The sequence below is a fragment of the Thamnophis sirtalis genome, unplaced genomic scaffold (assembly GCF_051295495.1).
Source record: "Thamnophis sirtalis isolate CommonGarterSnake01/CBP01778 unplaced genomic scaffold, rThaSir2_p1.2 scaffold_9, whole genome shotgun sequence".
NCBI classification, from domain to species: domain Eukaryota; kingdom Metazoa; phylum Chordata; class Lepidosauria; order Squamata; family Natricidae; genus Thamnophis; species Thamnophis sirtalis.
In genome coordinates this window covers 5,945,212-5,964,806 of record NW_028261389.1, presented here as the reverse complement: position 1 = coordinate 5,964,806, position 19,595 = coordinate 5,945,212, and the positions used below count along the sequence as shown (strand labels likewise).

Sequence of the window (19,595 nt, the reverse complement as noted above, 5' to 3'; positions counted from 1 at the left end):
CTTTCCTTTCCAGGTCCCAGATGACTGCACAGGTCCGTACCAACCCTGTTGTTTTATGTTCTATTTTTGTTTTCTCTTTATCCCATTCAGGCATTCTGCAATCGAGCTTTTATGAAAAACATGATGCTTGAAGCAGTGAACCCCCAGAATCTGGCTGAGATCTGCGTGGCAGCTGTCACTTCCGTAAAAGGCCACCTAATGTGGCTCTCTTTTGAAGGTACATTAGAAAGCTGTCTGCAGGGGAAATCATGTCCTACTTGATTCCTGCTGAATTCCTGAAACTAACTAACTAACTAACTAACTTTCTTTCTTCTTTCTTTCTTTCTTTCTTTCTTTCTTTCTTTCTTTCTTTCTTTCTTTCTTTCTTTCTTTCCTTCTTTCTTTCATCCATCCTTCCTTCCTTCCTTTCCTTCGTCTTCCTTCCTTCCTTTCCTTCCTTCCTCCCTCCCCCCCCCATCCATTTCTCTTCTTTCTTTTTTTTAATTGAAATTTTTTGGGAAAAAAAAACTTTTACAAATGTTTACCTCCCTCCCCCTACCCTCCCCACCCAACCCCACCACCACCCAACCTCCCCCCCCCCCCCCGACTTCCCAGAACCAATACAGGGTATAAATCTTTAACAAAGATATTCTAAAATAAACTTTAAAAAAAGTTAGTATCATCTTTCATTTGAGCTGTAACTCCTCTTTGCTAGGCTAACTCTAAACAGATTATATCATTCCTTGTTTCTTCAGTCATAAACTATCTGGAATTTCTTAGTCCCATGTTTATTTTGAGTATAGTCAATCCATCTTCTCCACTCCAGTTTATATCTCTCATTGCAATGGTCCTTGAGATATGCTGATATTTTAGCCATCTCTGCTAGGTTTGTTACTTTTAATGTCCATTCTTGAATAGTAGGCAAATCTTCCTTCTTCCAGTATTGCGCCACCAGCAGTCTTGCTGCGGTTATTAAATGCAAAATCAAGTTACTCTCTATAACTGTACAATCAGTAATTAAGAATAACTGAGGGGTAAACTTTATCCTTTTTTAAAGAACATTTTGCATAATCCAACATATTTTTATCCAAAATGCTTTAACCTTTTTACAAGTCCACCATATATGATAGTATGTAGCATCAGCACAATCACATCTCCAGCATTTAGGTTGCAAATTTCTCTTCTTTCTGACGTTTCTAATGCATTATAATGCATCGATAGGTCTACCTCATGCACCTCCTTCCGAATATATAGTCGATGTAGAATCGATGGACATCTTCCCCGTGGGCTGGTGCGAAGCAAACGGTTACAAGCTCTTGGCACCGCATAAAAACCCCGGTAGGTACCCGGTAGAATAAATTTCGATTGCTAAGTTTTGCAATAATCGTTTAGGGGTGTGTGTGTGTGTGTGTGTGTGTGTGTGTGGGGCCAGAGTGGACGTGGCCATGCCCCACCCCCTATGCATGCATGCATGACCTCCTGCGCTCCCCCCGCGCATGCACATATGACCCACACACACACCCCATTTTGGGCCCAGCAGGTCTCCCTGGGACCAAAAACGGGGCGCAGGGGGCGTTGCACCCCCTCCGGTGTGCATATGGGTGCATCCCCTGCATGTGCCCCGCCCCCCAGCGCATGTGCAGCAGAGGCCCGGAAATCAGCTGGCCAGCGGGAGGCACGCACACCTGCGCGGTGGAGCTGAGGCGGCAGCTCGCGTGCCCGAAGAGAGGGCTCCGCATTGCCACCTTCGCCATCCCGGTTCTAGGACAAGCCAAGTCAGTCAGAAGCCAGATTTATTGAACAACTGGGTTACTGATTTATCCACTGCAGCAATTCACTTAACGACACTGGCAAGAAAGGTCGTAAAAGGGGGCAAAAACTCACTCAACAAATGTCTCATTTCACAACAGGCGTGTAATAAGTTGAGGACCACCTGTAAATTCGAAAAGGATGAGAGAATCTTTAATTTTCCTGTTGGGAATCACTCCCTGTACACTTGCAAACAGACATTGCCAGATTAACCCTTTTCCTTGTCCTCGTTTTCCAGCGCAAAGGAAGAGAAAGATTGCAATCGTCCAGCCGGAAAAACAGTGAGTACGCCCTTAAAATGTCAATTACCGCACAGTTTTATCATGATCATTTTTTATTTATAAATAAAAGTGTTGTCATAAATAGAGGACTACTCTATTTCTAGCTCAATAAATCAATATATATACTTATCCGTCTACCCATCCAGTGTTTCTCAGCGACTTTAAAATATGTAGTCTTCTGCTTTCATTACATGGTTGTGGCTGCCACCTTTTTTACCCTCCTCTCTGGACAACACCCCTCCCTTCCATTCAAGTATCACTAGTCCTCGCTTAGTGACCACAGTTGGAACCGGGCACTCGTAACAGCTAATGGTCTTACTTCAGGTTTCCTTTGCTTTACAGACCTACCAAGGCCATAAATGCGAGGATTGATTGTAGAGTTAGCCTGTTTCCCCGAAAATAAGACCTCCCTGGATAATAGGCCCAATCGAGCTTCTGAGCGCATGCGCTAAAATAAGCCCTCCCCGAAGATATTGCAACACAGCAGCAGCCATGAGGTGACCATGCTCGCCCCCTCCTGCACCTCAAAAACAATAAGACCTCCCTGAAAATCAGGCCAAGCGCTTATTTAGGGGGTCAAAAGAAAATGAGACCCTGTCTTATTTACGGGGAAATGCGGTATCTTAAGGATCAGTTCCTCTTAATAGTCACTAAATGGGTCAGTTGAAAAATGAGGACTGCAGTTTTGTATTCTGAATGGCGTTGTTTTTTTGGTCCTATTATTAGGTTACCTGCCGGAGTGCCTATAGTAAAAATTCAGAATCCTCACTGTTTTCCCCAGATGGACATGACGGGTGAGTTTGAGGGGAAAAGGCAATCGGTTTTCTAATTTAGATCACCATTTTCAAATCAAATCTTGATTAAATCAAGACCTTTAACATAGGTGGACTTCAGCTCCCAGAAATCCTCAGCCAATCAGACTGGCTGATGAATTCTGGGATTTGAAGTCCATCCATCTTAAAGTTGCTAACTTTGAAGAAAAAAACACTGCATTCCCGCGTTCATCATAAATATTTTTGAATTGGTACTCCCGGTGCAATACAGGTAGTCTTCGACTTACGACAGTTCATTTAGTGACCGTTCAAAGTTACAACGGCATCGAAAAAAGTTGGCATTGCGACTATTTTTCATACTTACGACTATTGCACCTTCCCCATGGTCAGACGATCAAAATTCTGACGCTTGGCAACTGACTCCTATTTATGACGATTGCAGTGTCCTGGGAGGGGGGGTCATGTGATCCCCTTTTTGCGACCTTCAGACAAGCGAAGTTACTACAGAAGCCAAATTCACTTCACAACCATGTGACTAACTTAACAACGGCAGTGATTCGCGTAACCCTGGTGGCGACACAGGTCGTAACATGGGGCAAAACCCGTTTAACCACTGTCTCACTCAGCAACAGAAACTGGATGGTAGCCGTAAATGGAGGATTACCTGCATTGTCCAAATCAATGCTGGATTATAATTCCCACACACCCAGGTAGGGGTGGTATTCACTTACCGTATTTTTCGGAGTATAAGATGCACCCGAGTATAAGATGCACCAAGGTTTTGAAGAGGCAATTTTTTTAAAAAAAGTGTTTGCACTCTGCAAACCTCCTAAAAACGGCCCGTTTTTCACGAAAACGGACCTGTTTCCCCCCCCCCAAAAAGGCATGAATAGCCTTTAGGAGGCTTGCAAAATGCTCCGGGGGGCTGCCCCCCCAAAAAAGAGCAAAAAACTGTCCGTTTTTCATGAAAACAGGCCCATTTTTTGTCAAAAAAAGAGGGCATGGATAGCCTTTAGGAGGCTTATAGAGTACTCCTGGGGGCTAGGAGGGTCAACATTGAGAAAAAAAAGGCCCGTTTTTCACTCATTTCTGCCTTCCCCAGCCCCCAGGAGCTCTCTGAAAGCCTCCTACAGGCTCTGCACGGCCATTTTGGTGAAGGGGCGGGGTTTCAGCAGGCAAAAAATGATGTATTCAGTGTATAAGACGCACCCAAATTTTCAGCCTCTTTTTTTTAGGGAAAAGTGTGTCTTATACTCCGAAAAATACGGTATTTTCCCTACCGGTTCGCAAATGTGAGCGCTCGCGGGCCCACCCGTGATTTCCACTACCGGTGCGGGTTGAACCAATCTGAACCAGCTGAATACCACCTCTGCACCCAGATCCCCATATTGGTTGGAAGTGGAAAAGGATAGATAAAGTCCATAAACACACAGTTGTTGTTTATGTCCCAAGATGGTGGAAAGGAGGAGGATAGAGAGGAAATGCGGCCCAGATGGGATGCTGGAAGAAGATGGAATTGGTTTCTGGTTTCTTCTCTGCAGGGCCCATCAATGGGAGATACAACTGCCCCGTGCTCTTCATCAACCATCGCTGTTTCTCAGGCCCACATCTCAACAAAGGCAGATTGGCAGAACTGCCGCAGTCTGTTGGGCCAGGGAAATGCGTTCTGGTTCTTAAAGAGGTAAGGATGATTATGGGACGTATCCTGTGCCCTACTAGGAATGGGAGGATCCTGATGTTCTGACCCAGCCTTAGCAGAAGCAAGAAATAGACTCCTTATCACAAAAAAAACCCTCTTTATATCTCCCGTGAATTGATGGCATTCATACGCTGAAAAGTCCAGGCAATGGTCCTTCAAAATCTTTACGGCAGTAACAGACCTTATCAGTTCCTTGTGATAATTGCAAGGCCGTGAGCTCCTAGCCCAAAGGCTGCAAATGAAGTTCTGGCAAGCAGTCTTGGTGGCACGAAACCCAATGAGCAAAATCTTCAGAAATACGAACTGTTGTCTCCTACGACCACCCCTCCCCTTTCCTTCTATTTATTCCCCAGCCAGGGAAGGGCCATTCAGCATCCACGTGTGCTCTGCTTCCCCAGTCGACTCATTGTCCTCCATTGCTCACCTCTCCTAACAGCTCTGCGCATACTTCCGCGTGGATCAGGCCCCAGCTGTTCATCCTCCACACTCATCTCAGCCTCCAAAGGCAGCTGCCATTTGTCCGAAATGATATTGGGTCTCCTGCTCGAGCAGGCGGTTGGACTAGAAAGGTCTCCAAGTGCCCTTCAAACTCTGTTATTCTGTTATTCCATTTTATTATTCAGTTTCTAGTGCTTTTTTTTGGGGGGGGGGGGGCTGTTTCCTAACTTGCCCTACCTCATAGGGCTGGTATTAGCCTTGATCGTGGAGTTCACAGCTTCATGCCCAGTGTTTTTGCTCTGCTCAGATGCTTCGTATGGTGATCAACTCAGCCTACAAACCCAGAAGCATTTTGCGAGAGTTGCAACTTGTTGATGACCCCCGGTGGAACTTTCAAGAAGAGAATCTCAAAGCAAAGTAAGGACTTGTTTCTAAAAGGAATTAAAAACCAGACTGTTTGTTATTTATGAACTAGCTGACAACCTGGCATTCCCCGGGTATCTATCTATCTATCTATCTATCTATCTATCTATCTATCTATCTATCTATCTATCTATCTATCAACCCGCTACCATGGCAACTCCACTGTGCTGTACAGTGGAAGCCATTTTATAGCAGTATGGTAGAAGCCATTTTAAGGCACAACAGGCTGTATCTTAACAGGACACACACCCTGAGAGGTGTTAGGGGTGTCTTACCCCCACAGTATTTGTTTCCAGAGAGTAAGTCATCTGTGTATCAAGTTTGGTTGAAATTGCTCGAGGCATGGAACATACATACATACATACATACACACACACACACACAGAGTCATATGATTAAAATCTTGGCAGTTGGCCTTTGCTCTTTTACATTCATGACGAGCAAAGTTAACGAGGAAGCCAGATTCATTTAATAGCTAGGTTACTGACTTCACAACTGCAGTGATTCACTTAACAACGGTCTTGCTTAACAACAGAAATTTGGGGCCCCCTTGTTGTAAGTCAAGGGCTACCTGTTATAGCTTATATGCTCAGGAAAAAAAAAGTTTTGGTGCATTCTTTCCGAGGTTTTTTGTAAAGCAGCCCTTTGGAGATTTTTCATCCCTGCTTCTACCACTTCAGTTATGATGTCACATTTCATTAGGAAAGCAAAATGAATTTTGCTCGGGGAATTTCTGATCTTCCAGACGGATACAAAGCTCGGTAAACTATCACATCTTAAAAATTTCAAGCTAATAGGTTTGGATGTATTTTTTTTTTAAACTCCCTCAATGTGACTGGTAAAATGAAAATGTTATTGGAACAACTACGCAGTGGAATACTTGAAAAATGATGTTATTGCAAAGGATACCCATTTGATGGCTGTGAGCTCAGGTTGGCTCTTATGGGCTGGATGCCTGCCAAAGATGCCTTATTTTTTTTAAAAAAACAACAACCCAAGCTCTCAAGCTTCATTTTGGTGTTTGCCAAAGGGTTCCTTAGGGAATTCAGGCCACAAATTTTCCAGAAAGTGGTGGAATCATACAGTAACATGGAGATATCCAACCTTGGCAACTTTAAGACTTGTGGACTTCAACTCTCAGAATTCTAGGACTTGAAGTCCACAAGTCTTAAAGTTGCCGAGGTTAGACGTACAGGTTTACAATCTCAATTACACTGAAGCAATTGCATTGAACTCTTACATTAAAATATATTTTAAAAATTCAAAGGGCAGACTTGATGGATAATGGCTCTTTTTCTCACATCAGTTTTCTACGTTTCTGTGAGTTCCGAAGTCCAATATTTGCATTATGGAAAAATTGTTTCTCTATCTGATAAAGAAATAGTTTGCACCCGAAATTTCTGCAGAATATGGGTCAAAAAAGTCAAGATGGCTTCCAAGCTGGATGAACCTTTGAACGTATCAACCTGACCACCTTTCCGAGGTGGAAATAGGTTAACCTTCCTAAATCTCAGTGTCAGGGCTGCCCTAATTAATCATGAGCCTCGAGCCAAGTTTCAAAAGAAATCCAGTTATTTATTAGGAGCGTCATGTCCTCACGTTCCAAGTGCAGCCAACTCTGATCCCACGTAATTTACATTCCAGTTCTGACCTTGTTCCCCCCCCAAAGGTGTGTCATCAGTCATATTCTCCAAGGAAGCAATTTCGTGGGTTGTAGAGATCACTTCCCTCCGGCCACTGTGGGTAACCTTGGAGACGGCCTTGAGGGAGATATGACTGGAATGTGCTTTTGTTTTGACTGACGTGCTTTGCTTTTGCTTTGGTTTTGGTTTTGACTGACATGCGGCTGCAGAGTTTATTTCCCATCCCCCTGTCCTATGGCAACTCGAGAGCAGGTCAGGGATGCAAACCGAGTTGACACTCAGTTTGTATCCCTGTGCGCTGTCTTTGTGAGGATATAACATCCAACTGAGGTAAAAAATCTCTCTCCCAAAATCTTGATTCATAACGTAACATTTGTCCTGTTGTTGCAACCCACCATGACAGATACCGAGGGAAAACGTACAGGGCAATGGTCAAGATAGTTCGGACGTCTGACCAAGTCTCCAATTTCTGCCGGAAGGTGTGCGCGAAACTGGAATGCTGCCCCAATTTATTCGGCCCTGTTCCGGTCGCCGAAAATTGCCCTGAAAAACTGTTCCAGTCACACCAAGACAAAATACGGTAAGTGCACCTGGCAGCTGTGCGGCAGAACTTGGTATGTTTTTTGTTTGTGTGGATTTTGTTTCTCCTTCATTGCCTGGATTATTATTGGGTGGGGTTTTTTTGTTTTTGTTGTGTTGTTAAATGACCCCAAAATCCCTTGGCGGGGTGGAGTCAGGGCAACTGAATGGAGCTGTGTGTTTACTGGCCGGATGCCTTTCCCTGTCGCAATGCGGAATTTTGCAGCAGATACATTCTCATTGTGCCCAAAGAGAGAAATATCAGCCTCTACCCAGGATTGAACTCACAGCCTCCTGGTTGTGAGGCCAGAGCTCCAACTCTACATTGCCTGGAGTATTATGATTGGGATAATCTAGAACGCTGCAAATAAATCATATTTGGTCTTGGCATTCGCTGATGGAAGCCCATCACTGACAATCTAGGATTGACTCTGAAGAACAACATTGGGGAAGCCATCAGAATTCCTTGGATTCTGGCTGAGGAAAGAAACCCAGGTAGTCCTGGACTTACGACCAAAGTTGAGTCCAACGTGTCACGTTCCAGTGTTCATGTTGCATACAAACAGAGATTCAGTTTGTTTGGTGAAAAACTTTTATCTCCATCTAAGAAACTACATGATAACCAGCACTAAATGACAATGATACAAAGGTAATCAAATCCAAGTCAGTTCTAACAAAGTTAACACCATCACCCATATATGTATGTATGTATGTATGTATGTATGTATGTATGTATCATTACCCCACCCAGCTCCACCCACAATTCCACCCCTCACCCACGATGCGTCTGTAAACGGGTATCCCTTCCAAACTACTAAATACTGTAAAGTGCCATGATGGCAGCCTGAGGGCTGACACAACATTTCTGTTGCTAAGTGAGACCGTTCTTAAATGAGTTTTCCCCCATATTAGAATCTTTCTTGCCACAACTGTTAAGTGAACCACCACAGTTGTTAATTGTAACACATTTGTTAAGTGAATCCGGCTTCCCCATTTGTCTGAAATGGTATAGGTGTCAGAGTTCCAAGTATCATGTAGAATTAAATCAGAGTCCAAGGCAAGACGATCCCTTTTGTTCCAATTTAATAAAACAGACATCTTAGGCACATCTGTGTTAATCCCAATACTGGAAATGACATCAGAATTCCACCCGGTTAAAAGTTCATGATCTTGTCCCCACACCCACAATCCATCACATGGTCCAATCTTCTTCCACGCTGGCATCCACACCCAACTTCTTCCGGTCAGGTGTACTGGTGCGGAGACAAAGGATGACCTTGGCTTCTAGTAAAGAATGAAAAACAATACATTTCACAATCCTACTCCTTCTATTCCCCCGTCCCATCAACTATACTAATGAAACAGCATAATGAAATAAGAGAAAGTGTGGCAGGCCAAAATTCTAAAAGGAATATAATTGCAGGCCTGACAATAGGCCTAGGGTTTCCAGCCTGAGCAAGGGGTTGGACTAGAAGACCTCCAAGATCCCTTCTGTTCTGTTACATTCCACTCTATTCTTCACTCCACTCCACTCTCTATCCTATCCTATCAGTTTGTTAGACGGTCGCAAAAGGGGATCACATAACCCTGGGACGCTGCAACCATCATAAGTATGAACCAGTTGCCAAGCATTCAGATTTTGATCCCCTGACCATGGGGGTGCTACAACAGTGTAAGTGTGAAAACCGTTGTGAGTCACTTCTTTGAGGGTTGTCGTAACTTCAAACAGTCACTGAAAGAATGAAAAGTCGAGGAGTGCCTATAGAATTCAATGGTTTGATTTTTTTAACCGGATTGTCCCTTCTCCAGCGTACTATTATGGGAAACGGAGGAAAGTCCTTAAGTCCTCTCCCAGTGAAGAAAACCCTGACAGCCTGGAGAGCAGACATAAGAAGTGGTCTGATTACAGTACGATGCGGAAAACAGGTTTCACGCCGAAGAAAAGGGCTCCCTCCTCCGCGGATCTGAATGATGGAGCAGGATCGTCAGAGGTGAGATTTGGCTTCCCTCGTGAAAAGAAGCCGAGGTGGCGCAGTGGTTAGGGTGCAGTACTGCAGGCCACTTTAGCTGACTGTGATCTGCAGTTCAGCGGTTCAAATCTCACCGGCTCAAGGTCGACTCAGCCTTCCATCCTTCCGAGGTGGGTGAAATGAGGACCCGGACTATGGGGGCAAGTTGCTGACTCAATTTGCTAAAAAATTTGTAAACCGCTTAGAGAGGGCTGAAAGCCCTATGAAGCGGTATATAAGTTTAATAAATAAATAAATAAAAATTATATGCACGGGAGGCGGAATAGGTTAGGAAGCTAACAGAATAACAGGAAGGGACTTTGGAGGTCTTCTAGTCCAACCCCCTGCTCAGGCAGGAAACCCTGTACCCTTCGAGACGAACGGTCGTCCGTTCTCTTCTTGAAAACCTCCAGCGTTGGAGCATTCACAACTTCTGGAGGCAAGTCGTTCCACTGGTTAATTGTTCTCGCAGTCAGGAAATTTCATCTTAGTTCTAGGTTCTCCTTGATTACTTTCCACCCATTACTTCTTGTTCTACCCTCAGGTGCTTTGGAGAATACTTTGACTCCCTCTTCTTTGTGGCAACCCCTGAGATATTGGAACTCTGCTATCATGTCTCCCCTAGTCCTTCTTTTCATTAAACTAGACATACCCAGTTCCTGCAACCGTTCTTCATATATTTCAGCCTCCAGTCCCCTAACCCTCTTTGTTGTTCTTCTCTGTGTTCTTTCTAGCCTCGGCATCTTTTCTATATTAGATTAATGTGAGAGCAATCAACTACAGTGCTGTCCAGAGCCGTGTTTTGCAAACCAGACAACTTTTAAGACGTGTGGACTTCAACTCCCAGAATTCCCCAGCCAACCTGGCTGGGGAATTCTGGGAGTTCAAGTCCACACGTCTTAAATAGAATAGAATTCTTCATTGGCCAAGTGTGATTGGACACACAAGGAATTTGTCTTTGGCGCACATGCTCTCAGTGTCCATAAAGAAAAATAAGAATAGAATACAGTCATCAAGAATCATAAGATACAATACTTAGTGATAGTCATGGGTTTCCCCAAAAATAAGACAGGGTCTTATTTTCTTTTGACCACCCCACCCCCCCGAAATAAGCACTTGGTCTTATTTTCGGGGAGGTCTTATTATTTTTGAGGTGCAGGAGGCAGCGAGCGTGGTCACCTCATGGCTGCTGCTGTGTTGCAATATTTTTGGGGGAAGGGCTTATTTTGGCGCATGCGCTCAAAAGCTAACAGAGCTTATTATCCGGGGAGGGCTTATTTTCAGGAAAACAGGAAACAAATACAAATATAAATTTTAAAGATACAAGGAAGCAACTTGGTTATAGTCATAAGTGGAAAGAGGTAAGTACTAAGAAGGAAGAGAAGAATAATAGTAATACAGTCTTATTAGGTAACATGACTGTGTTGTGGAGATTAGTTGCTTAGCAGAGTGATGCCATACAGGGAAAAACTGCCCTTGTGTCTAGTTGTATAAGAGCCGAGGTGGCGCAGTGGTTAAATGCAGCACTGCAGGCTACTGCTAGATCAGCAGTTCAGCGGTTCAAATCTCACCGGCTCAGGGTTGACTCAGCCTTCCATCCTTCCGAGGTGGGTAAAATGAGGACCCGGATTGTTGTTGGGGGCAATATGCTGACTCTCTGTAAACCGCTTAGAGAGGGCTGAAAGCCCTATGAAGCGGTATATAAGTCTACTGCTATTGCTAGTTGTTCTGGTGTGCAGTGCCCTATAGTGTCCTTTTGAGGGTAGGAGGTGAAACAATTTACGTCCAGGATGCGAGGAGTCTGTTGATATTTTCACAGCCCTCTTTTTGACTCCTGCAGTGTTACAGGTCCTCAATGGAAGGCAGATTGGTAGCCATTGTTTTTCTGCAGTTCTGATTCTCCTCTGAAGTCCGTGTCTGTCTTGTTGGGTTGCAGAGACAAACCAGACAGTTATGGAGGTGCTGATGAGAGACTCAATCATTCCTCCGTAGAACAGAACGTGGCCAAGTTGGAAAGCACTGATTATAACAAAAGGTTGTTTCTCTCTCTTGGCTCCTATTTCATGGAATAACCTGTCTTCGGCGTCTAGCTATGTTTCTGTCTGTTTGATTTAATGGAAATTAGTGCAAAACGGTTCTCTCCCAAGAAACACTTGGTTATGCCCCCTCTGGGTTTTTATCGGATAATTAGTTTCATCCGATTACCTTCCATCCTCCTTATTAACAGCTATTTGTTATTAATTATCACGTTGTAGGTAGGAGAGAAGCTGATTAGTGTGCTGATTTCTCTTAATGTGGTTTTCTGCTGGGAGTCCTTTGTTTAATTTGGGAGTGAGAAGTGCGGAGATCAGGAAAGCCAGCCAGTTCAAATGAATATAAGAATTTATTGCAAAAAAAATCTTAAGCTTAAGCGTGCAATAAATATAAGAATTTATTGCAAGCTTAAACTCTCTACAAGAATCTGAACTACTAATCTTCTTCTTCTTGGTTGTTTAATGACCCCATAATCCCTTCAGTCGGGGCAATTGAATGAAGCTGAGTGTTTACTGCCCTTCCTGTTGCCAATGCAGAGTTTGCAGCAGATATATTCTCATATAGAGAAATATCTATTTCTACCTAGGATCAAACTCATGGCCGTCTGATTGTGAGGCGAGAGTTCCACCTCTAGACCACCGCACCACTCAAGAATCTGAACTACTCATGGTCAAAACAAATTGGCAATAGATAAGAGTCACGGGACACAGTGGCTCAGAGTGACGCGGTGACTCAGACTCTGAGCTTGTCGATCAGAAAGGTCGGCAGTTCAGCAGTTCGAATCCCTAGTGCTGTGTAAAGGAGTGAGCTCCTGTTACTTGTCCCAGCTTCCGCCAACCTAGCAGTTCTAAAGCACATAAAAAACGCAAGGGGAAAAATAGGAACCACCTTTGGTGGGAAGATAAAAGTATTCCATGCGCCTTCGGCATTTAGTTATGCCAGCCACATGACCACGGAGACGTCTTTGGACAGCGCTGGCTCTTCAGCTTTGAAACAGAGATGAGCACCACCCCCTGGAGTCGGGAACGACTAGCACAGATGTGTGAGGGGAACCTTTAGCTTTAAGAGTCACAGGAATTCAAGGTAGGCTGGATTTAGCTCTCTTGTGGGCACGTAGGGACTCAAGACTGATAACGCATTTGACCCCTCCCTCGGCTCAGTATGGTCACCTCCTACAGAGGGCATTCAAACACAACCCATCAATTCAGATGTGGAGACTCTAGAAAGAGTGCAGAGAAGAGCAACAAAGATGATTAGGGGATTGAAACATATGAAGAACGGTTGCAGGAACTGGGTATGTCTAGTTTAAGAGAAAGAAGGACTAGGGGAGACATGATAGCAGTCTTCCAATATCTCAGGGGTTGCCACAAAGAAGAGGGAGTCAAACTATTCTCCATAGCACCTGAAGGCAGGACAAGAAGCAATGGGTGGAAACTAATCAAGGAGAGAAGCAACTTAGAACTGAGGAGGAATTTCCTGACAGAACAATTAATCAGTGGAACAGAAGTTGCCTCCAGAAGTTGTGAATGCCCCAACACTGGAAGTTTTTAAGAAGATGTTGGATAGCCATTTGTCTGAAACGGTATAGGGTTTCCTGCCTAGGCAGGGGGTTGAACTAGAAGACCTCCAAGATGCCTTCCAACTCTGCTATTGTATTGTATTGTATCTATCTATCTATCTATCTATCTATCTATCTATCTATCTATCTATCTATCTATCTATCTATCTACCTACCTACCTACCTACCTACCTACCTACCTACCTACCTACCTACCTACGCTATCTATCTATCTATCTATCATCTATCTATCTATCATCTATCTATCTATCTAAATTAATTAATTAATTAATTAATCAATGGAACAGCTTGCTTTCAGAAGTTTGAATGCCCCAACACTGGAAGTCTTTAAGAAGATGTTGGATAGCCATTTGTCTGAAACAGTATAGGGTTTCCTGCCTAGGCAGGGGGTTGAACTAGAAGATAGCAATAGCAATAGCAGTAGACTTATATACCGCTTCATAGGCCTTTCAGGCCTCTCTAAGCGGTTTACAGAGAGTCAGCATATTGCCCCCAACAATCTGGGTCCTCATTTTACCCACCTCGGAAGGATGGAAGGCTGAGTCAACCCTGAGCCGGTGAGATTTGAACCGCTGACCTGCTGATCTAGCAGTAGCTTGCAGTGCTGCATTTAACCACTGCGCCACCTTGGCTCTTAGGATCTCCAAGGTCCCTTCCAACGCTGCTATTGTATTGTATTGTAATTCAATTCCGTGGCAGGAGAGTGATGAGGAAGAAGCAGACACCCCATGGAGCGAGGAAACCAACCCAGAATTGCAGGATGATCTAACGGACATCTCTTCAGAGGACATCCCTCTGGCCATACCAATGACCACAATGCAGTTACGCAGCAGCAGAGGCTCCATCCATGGGGCTCGGCCTGAAAGGGACAGCCAAGCCCAGAAGGCGCTTTCCTTCCTGCGTGCCAAAAGTGAGCGAGCCAGGCAGGTAAGTGGCTGGATAGCCATACCTTCCTTTTTGATGGGTCTCCAACATTTGAACAACTCCCAAAACAGACCCTTGGAAATTATTGGTTTTCTGTCTTGTAGGCCTTGTTCCTTAGCTTCCTGGGGATTTTTTAGGAGGCTAGAAGGCCACATCCATCTTTACGTGGTCTATCTATCCAAGGCCACTTTCCACCAGGGAGCAACCAACTTATGCTTATTTAGGAAAGGACCTAAGGAAGGCTGGCTGGGGAATTCTGGGAATTGAAGTCCAGACATCTTCAAGTTGCCAAGGTTGAGAAACACTGTTCTTTTGGGGGTAGTTGTTGTTAGTTGCGAAGTTGTGTCCGACTCATCGCAACCCCATGGACAACGTTCCTCCAGGCCTTCCTGTCCTCTACCATCCTCTGGAGTCCATTTAAGCTCAAGCCGACTGCTTTGGTGACTCCATCCAGCCACCTCATTCTCTCTCGTCCCCTTCTTCTTTTGTCCTCCATCCTTCCCAGCATGAGGCTCTTCTCCAGGGAGTCCTTCCTTCACATTGGGTGGCCAAAGCACTTGAGTTTCCTCTTCAGGATCTGGCCTTCTAAGGAGCAGTCAGGGTTGATCTCCTCTAGGACTGACCGGTTGGATGGCCTTGCAGTCCAAGGGACTCAATGCAGGAGTCTTCTCCAGCACCAGAGTTCAAAGGCCTCCATTCTTTGACCCTCAGCCTTCCTTATGGTCCAAGCTTCACAGCCATCCATTGCAACTGGGAAAATCAGAGCCTTGACTATACGCACTTTTGTTGGCAGGGTGATGTCTTTGCTTTTTAGGATGCTGTTTAGATTTGCCATCGCTTTCCTCCCCAGGTGCAAGTGTCTTTTAATTTCTTGGTTGCAGTCCCCATCTGTGGTGATCCTGGAGCCCCGATCTTGTGGGCAGTATTGAACTTAAAAGAAATACAAGCAAAAATGGGTGCAAAACATATAAAAGAAAGAAAGGAACAGAGTACAAATAAATGGAAACAGGGAAAGATTCTAAGCCATCTAAAGAAATACTATTTCCAATACTACAGGTGGTCCTTGAGTTACGATCACAGCTGAGTCCAAAATTTCTGTTGCTAAGCGAGATAGTTGTTGAGTCCATTTTTCCCCATTTAATGACCTTATTTGTCACAGTTGTTAAGGGAATCGCTGCCTTATAACCGCAACTGAGCCTAACACTTCTGTGCTAAGTGAAACATTTGTGAAGTGAGTTTTGCCCCCGTTTTACCACCTTTCTTGCCGCCGTTGTTAAGTGAATCACTGCAGTTGTTCAGCTAGTAACACAGTTGTTAAGTGAATCGGTTTCCCTGTGGACTTGGCTTGTCAGAAGGTCCCTGGGCATTGCAACTGTCATAAATCAGTTGTCCAGTTTATGAATTTCGATCCTGTGACCATGGGGATACGGTAACAGTGGTTAATAGTGAAAAATGGCCATAAATCAATTTTTTTCAGTGTCGTCATAACTTCCAATGGTTTCTAAACAGACTTGTAAGTCAAGGACTAACTTTATATTAATTACTTCAGGTATATTATAAAACATATCAGAGGGCTTCCTAACTAGGAAAGGAGGCAGGCTCGATCACACAGAACAGTCCTCATTGTGTGATCTCAATTTTGCTTCGTTGCAGATCAAACAGGCTGTGGAAGAGAAGCTCATCCTAGAGAGCAACCCCTTGGAATGGACAGTGACCGATGTGGTGCAATTCCTCCGGCTGACTGACTGCGCTCCCCTGGCCAAAATCTTTCAGGAACAGGTCCTTCCTTCCTTAATTCCTTCCTTCCTCTCTCCCTCCCTATTTTCCTTCCTCCCTCCCTTTCTATTTCTTACTTACTTACTTACTTACTTACTTACTTACTTACTTACTTTTTGTCTTTCTTTATACCTTCATTCCTTTCTTTCTTTTTTTCCTTTCCTTCTTCTTTCTTTATTTTTCCCTACCTTCTCCTTTTCTTTCTTTCTTTCTTTCTTTCTTTCTTTCTTTCTTTCTTTCTTTCTTTCTTTCTTTTTCCTTTCCTTCCTCTCCTTTCCCCCTTTCCTTCTTCCTTCCTTCCTTCCTCCCCCTTTCTTCTTTCTTTCTTTCTTTCTTTCTTTCTTTCTTTCTTTCTTTATTTATTTATTTTCCTCTTTCTTTCTTTCTTTCTTTCTTTTTCCCATCCTTCCATCCTTCCCCTTTCCTTCTTTCTTTCTTTTTCCCCTTCCTCTTTCTTTCTTTCTTTCTTTTTCTTCTTTCTTTCTTTCTCCATTCCTTCCTTTCCTTTCCCCCTTTCCTTCTTCCTTCCTTCCTCCCCTTTCTTTTTCTTTCTTTCTTTCTTTATTTCCCCCTTTCTTTCTTTCTTTTTCTTTTTTTCCCCATCCTTCCATCCTTTCCCTATCCTTCTTTCTTTCTTTTCCCCCTTCCTCTTTCTTTCTTTCTTTCTTTCTTTTTCCCATCCTTCCCCTATCCTTCTTTTTTTCTTTTCCCCCTTACTCTTTCTCTTTCTTTCTTTCTTTCTTTCTTTCTTTCTTTCTTTCTTTCTTTCTTTCTTTCTTTCTTTTTCCCATCCTTCCCCTATCCTTCTTTCTTTCTTTTCCCCCTTACTCTTTCTCTTTCTTTCTTTCTTTCTTTCTTTCTTTCTTTCTTTCTTTCTTTCTTTCTTTCTTTCTTTCTTTCTTTCTTCTGAAGCACTTCCTGTTACAGGATCAGATTTGCATTGGCAGAAGACATATAGACTGATAGGGTGGGAGGGACTTTAGAGGTCTTCTATAGATCAATAGCAGATCAGGAGGTACCACTTCCGTGGGAAGGTAACAGCTCTCCATGATATCATGTTAGCCATATAACCGTGGAAATATCTTGGGACAGCACTGGCTCAATGACGGTGAAACAGAGATGCACACCACCCACTAGAGTTGGCAACGACAAGCAAAGTAAAACCGAGAGGGAATTTTTTTAACCTTTTTGTAACCTTCGTCTTCCCATTAATTTCCTTTTATTTGGGCCAAATCCTATGTTCAATTAACAGTCACCCAGGGGTGTTTTATCCCTGGATCAATCTGTATAAAAGCCCCACAATCCAGTGTTTTGAAACTACAACCGAGGTGGCGCAGTGGTTAGAATGCAGCAGTGCAGGCTACTTCAGCTGACTTGCTAGCTGCAGTTCGGCAGTTCGAATCTCACCAGGCTCAAGGTTGACTCAGCCTTCCATCCTTCTGAGGTGGGTAAAATGAGGACCCAGATTGTTGGGGGCAAGAGACTGACTCTGTAAATCACTTAGTGTTGTGGCCCATCAGCAGACAGCGAAGCTGGCAGCAGATTAGGACAGTGAGGAGGTTTGGGAGGTACCTGGGCCAGTCCTGGAGTCTGGGGAAGGCTCGGATGAGGGCTCTGCGTCGGAGGCAGAGAGGGGGCCAGGGCCATATGCCAGTTATCAGCTACCTTGAGAGTCAGACATCAGTGAGGCAGAAGAACAGCTGGAGCCTGTTCCCAGTGTGCGCATGCGCAGAGTTGCCAGACGAAGGGAACAGCTAAAGAACAGGGGTCGACTTGGGAGTACGGCCACAGGTGGACGGTGAATGGCCCTTCGCAGAGGGAATAAAAGAGGAGCGAAAGGGGAGTGGAGTTTGCAGGAGACAATTAATTCGCTTAATTGATTCATGACTCCCCGAGACTCCTTGCCAAGTTCTGCGGATATGGGCCTGGAAACTCTCCAAGCCAGATAAGGTCTGTGACTGTAAATCCTCCCTCGAAAGACTTTGCTGGATGTGAATGAGCAGAATTCACAGTCAATTAATAAAAGGGTTTTTTTGTCAGGACAAGGAGTTTGCTTCCTGCTCTCGGGAAGCCTCGGTCAGAACACTTAGGGAGGGCTGTAAAAGCACTATGAAGCAGTATATAAGTCTAAGTGCCATTGCTATTAACTAAAATATATATATTTACCCCTATTCCTCCCTTTCGCAGGATATTGATGGACAAGCCCTTCTCCTGCTGACGCTCCCCACAGTCCAGGAGTGCATGGAATTGAAGCTAGGCCCAGCCATCAAACTGTGCCACCAGATTGAACGGGTGAAGCTGGCTTTTTATGCACAGTATGCCAACTGACAACTACCCTCTGCAGATTTTCTGCCTCTGCTTTCTTACTTTTTTAAGGCCTTGCCTACAATTCCCTTTTTCTCTCAACACTTGGTCTTTGGAAACATGGAGCCTCTGGGTATGCACAGAAGTGCTCACAAAATGAACCAAATGAAGATCTTGAGCTGAAGCCAAAATATTTTAAGGTGCTGGGCACCCTTGTATGACCAAGAAGTGATTCAGGCAGACAACCGGCTCTTAATAAAAGAAAAGTTTGAAATTCACCAAAGCTTGCAAGATTAACTCGTGCCCAAGGTCATCAGTCATCCTAGCCCCAAAAAAACCCCAACATTGGCATTTTCACTCAACATATCCTAAAATAATTGACTTCTTCAACCAAATCTTCATCAGACATCATTGAAATCCTGCAAGGTTTGGGCATGTTGAAGTTCCTGCCTTTAACAAATTGAAGAGGGCCCCATGAAGAAGAAACAGAATAATAAGAGTTGGAAGGGACCTTGGAGGTCTTCTAGTCCAACCCCCTGCTCAAGCAGGAGGCAAATGGTTCTCTTTTTGAAAGCTTCCAGAAACGGAGCCCCCCCACAACTTTTGAAAGCAATCAGGCCAGAGTTTTAGGATACTTTAAAAATTAGTTTGAGGGGGAAATTAAGGTCTCAAATGCAGTTCGTGTGTCTAGGTTTTTGATGGGGATGTTAACTTTAGAGAGAGAGGAAAGCAACTTGCAAGAAAAGAAAAATTGCCCTATTTGAGCAGGATAGAAGGATGTGAACTTCAATTCCCAGAATTCTCAGCAGTGGCTACCTTGCCTGGAGATCTAACGGCATTTAAAACTTCACGTGGAATAGTTGAAGGGATGCAGTGCCTATTAAATTTAATGCAAAGATGCATTATTTTTGTTCTCTCTGTCTAGAATTGCACTTTTTACTCTGCTTGGGGGTCTTTGTTTAAAATACCTTGGAAAAACCCAGGAAGCATGTTTGCTGACATGGTGACGAATTGGTTGGGCTTAAATTTTTTGGCTAAAAAACAAAAAAGTAAGCATGAAAGGACAGACTGGTTCACCATTTTCTTTAAAAAAGCAACAGAAAAGCAAGTTGTTCATTTTAACAACCAAAATGTGCTGTTAAAATCTGATTTTTAAAAAAAAATTCTTTGTACAGGACTCTATATCTGTAAATAAAGAGACACAAATCTATCCAATAGGATTCTATGTAAATAGAGGGGGAGGTCTATATATTCAGAGTTATATTTTAATTTTTATTCAGACCAAATTTTTACTTGGAAGAGAGAGAGGCATAAGCTGAATTGTTAATAAAGTCCTTCAAAAGCA

General features: G+C 43.8%; 1 protein-coding gene across 1 annotated transcript in view; it reads left to right on the top strand.

Moving 5' to 3' along the window:
- The window catches only part of SFMBT2 (Scm like with four mbt domains 2), a 42,719-nt gene extending 23,124 nt beyond the window's left edge, over positions 1-19,595 (top strand). The window contains 12 exon segments of the mRNA XM_087722708.1: positions 91-217; positions 1,201-1,317; positions 2,027-2,069; positions 2,796-2,863; positions 4,384-4,523; positions 5,287-5,396; positions 7,449-7,593; positions 7,595-7,625; positions 9,434-9,615; positions 13,946-14,173; positions 15,824-15,949; positions 18,134-19,595. Coding sequence (XP_087578834.1) covers positions 91-217; positions 1,201-1,317; positions 2,027-2,069; positions 2,796-2,863; positions 4,384-4,523; positions 5,287-5,396; positions 7,449-7,593; positions 7,595-7,625; positions 9,434-9,615; positions 13,946-14,173; positions 15,824-15,949; positions 18,134-18,274 — 1,458 coding nt within the window. The 3' untranslated portion in view covers positions 18,275-19,595.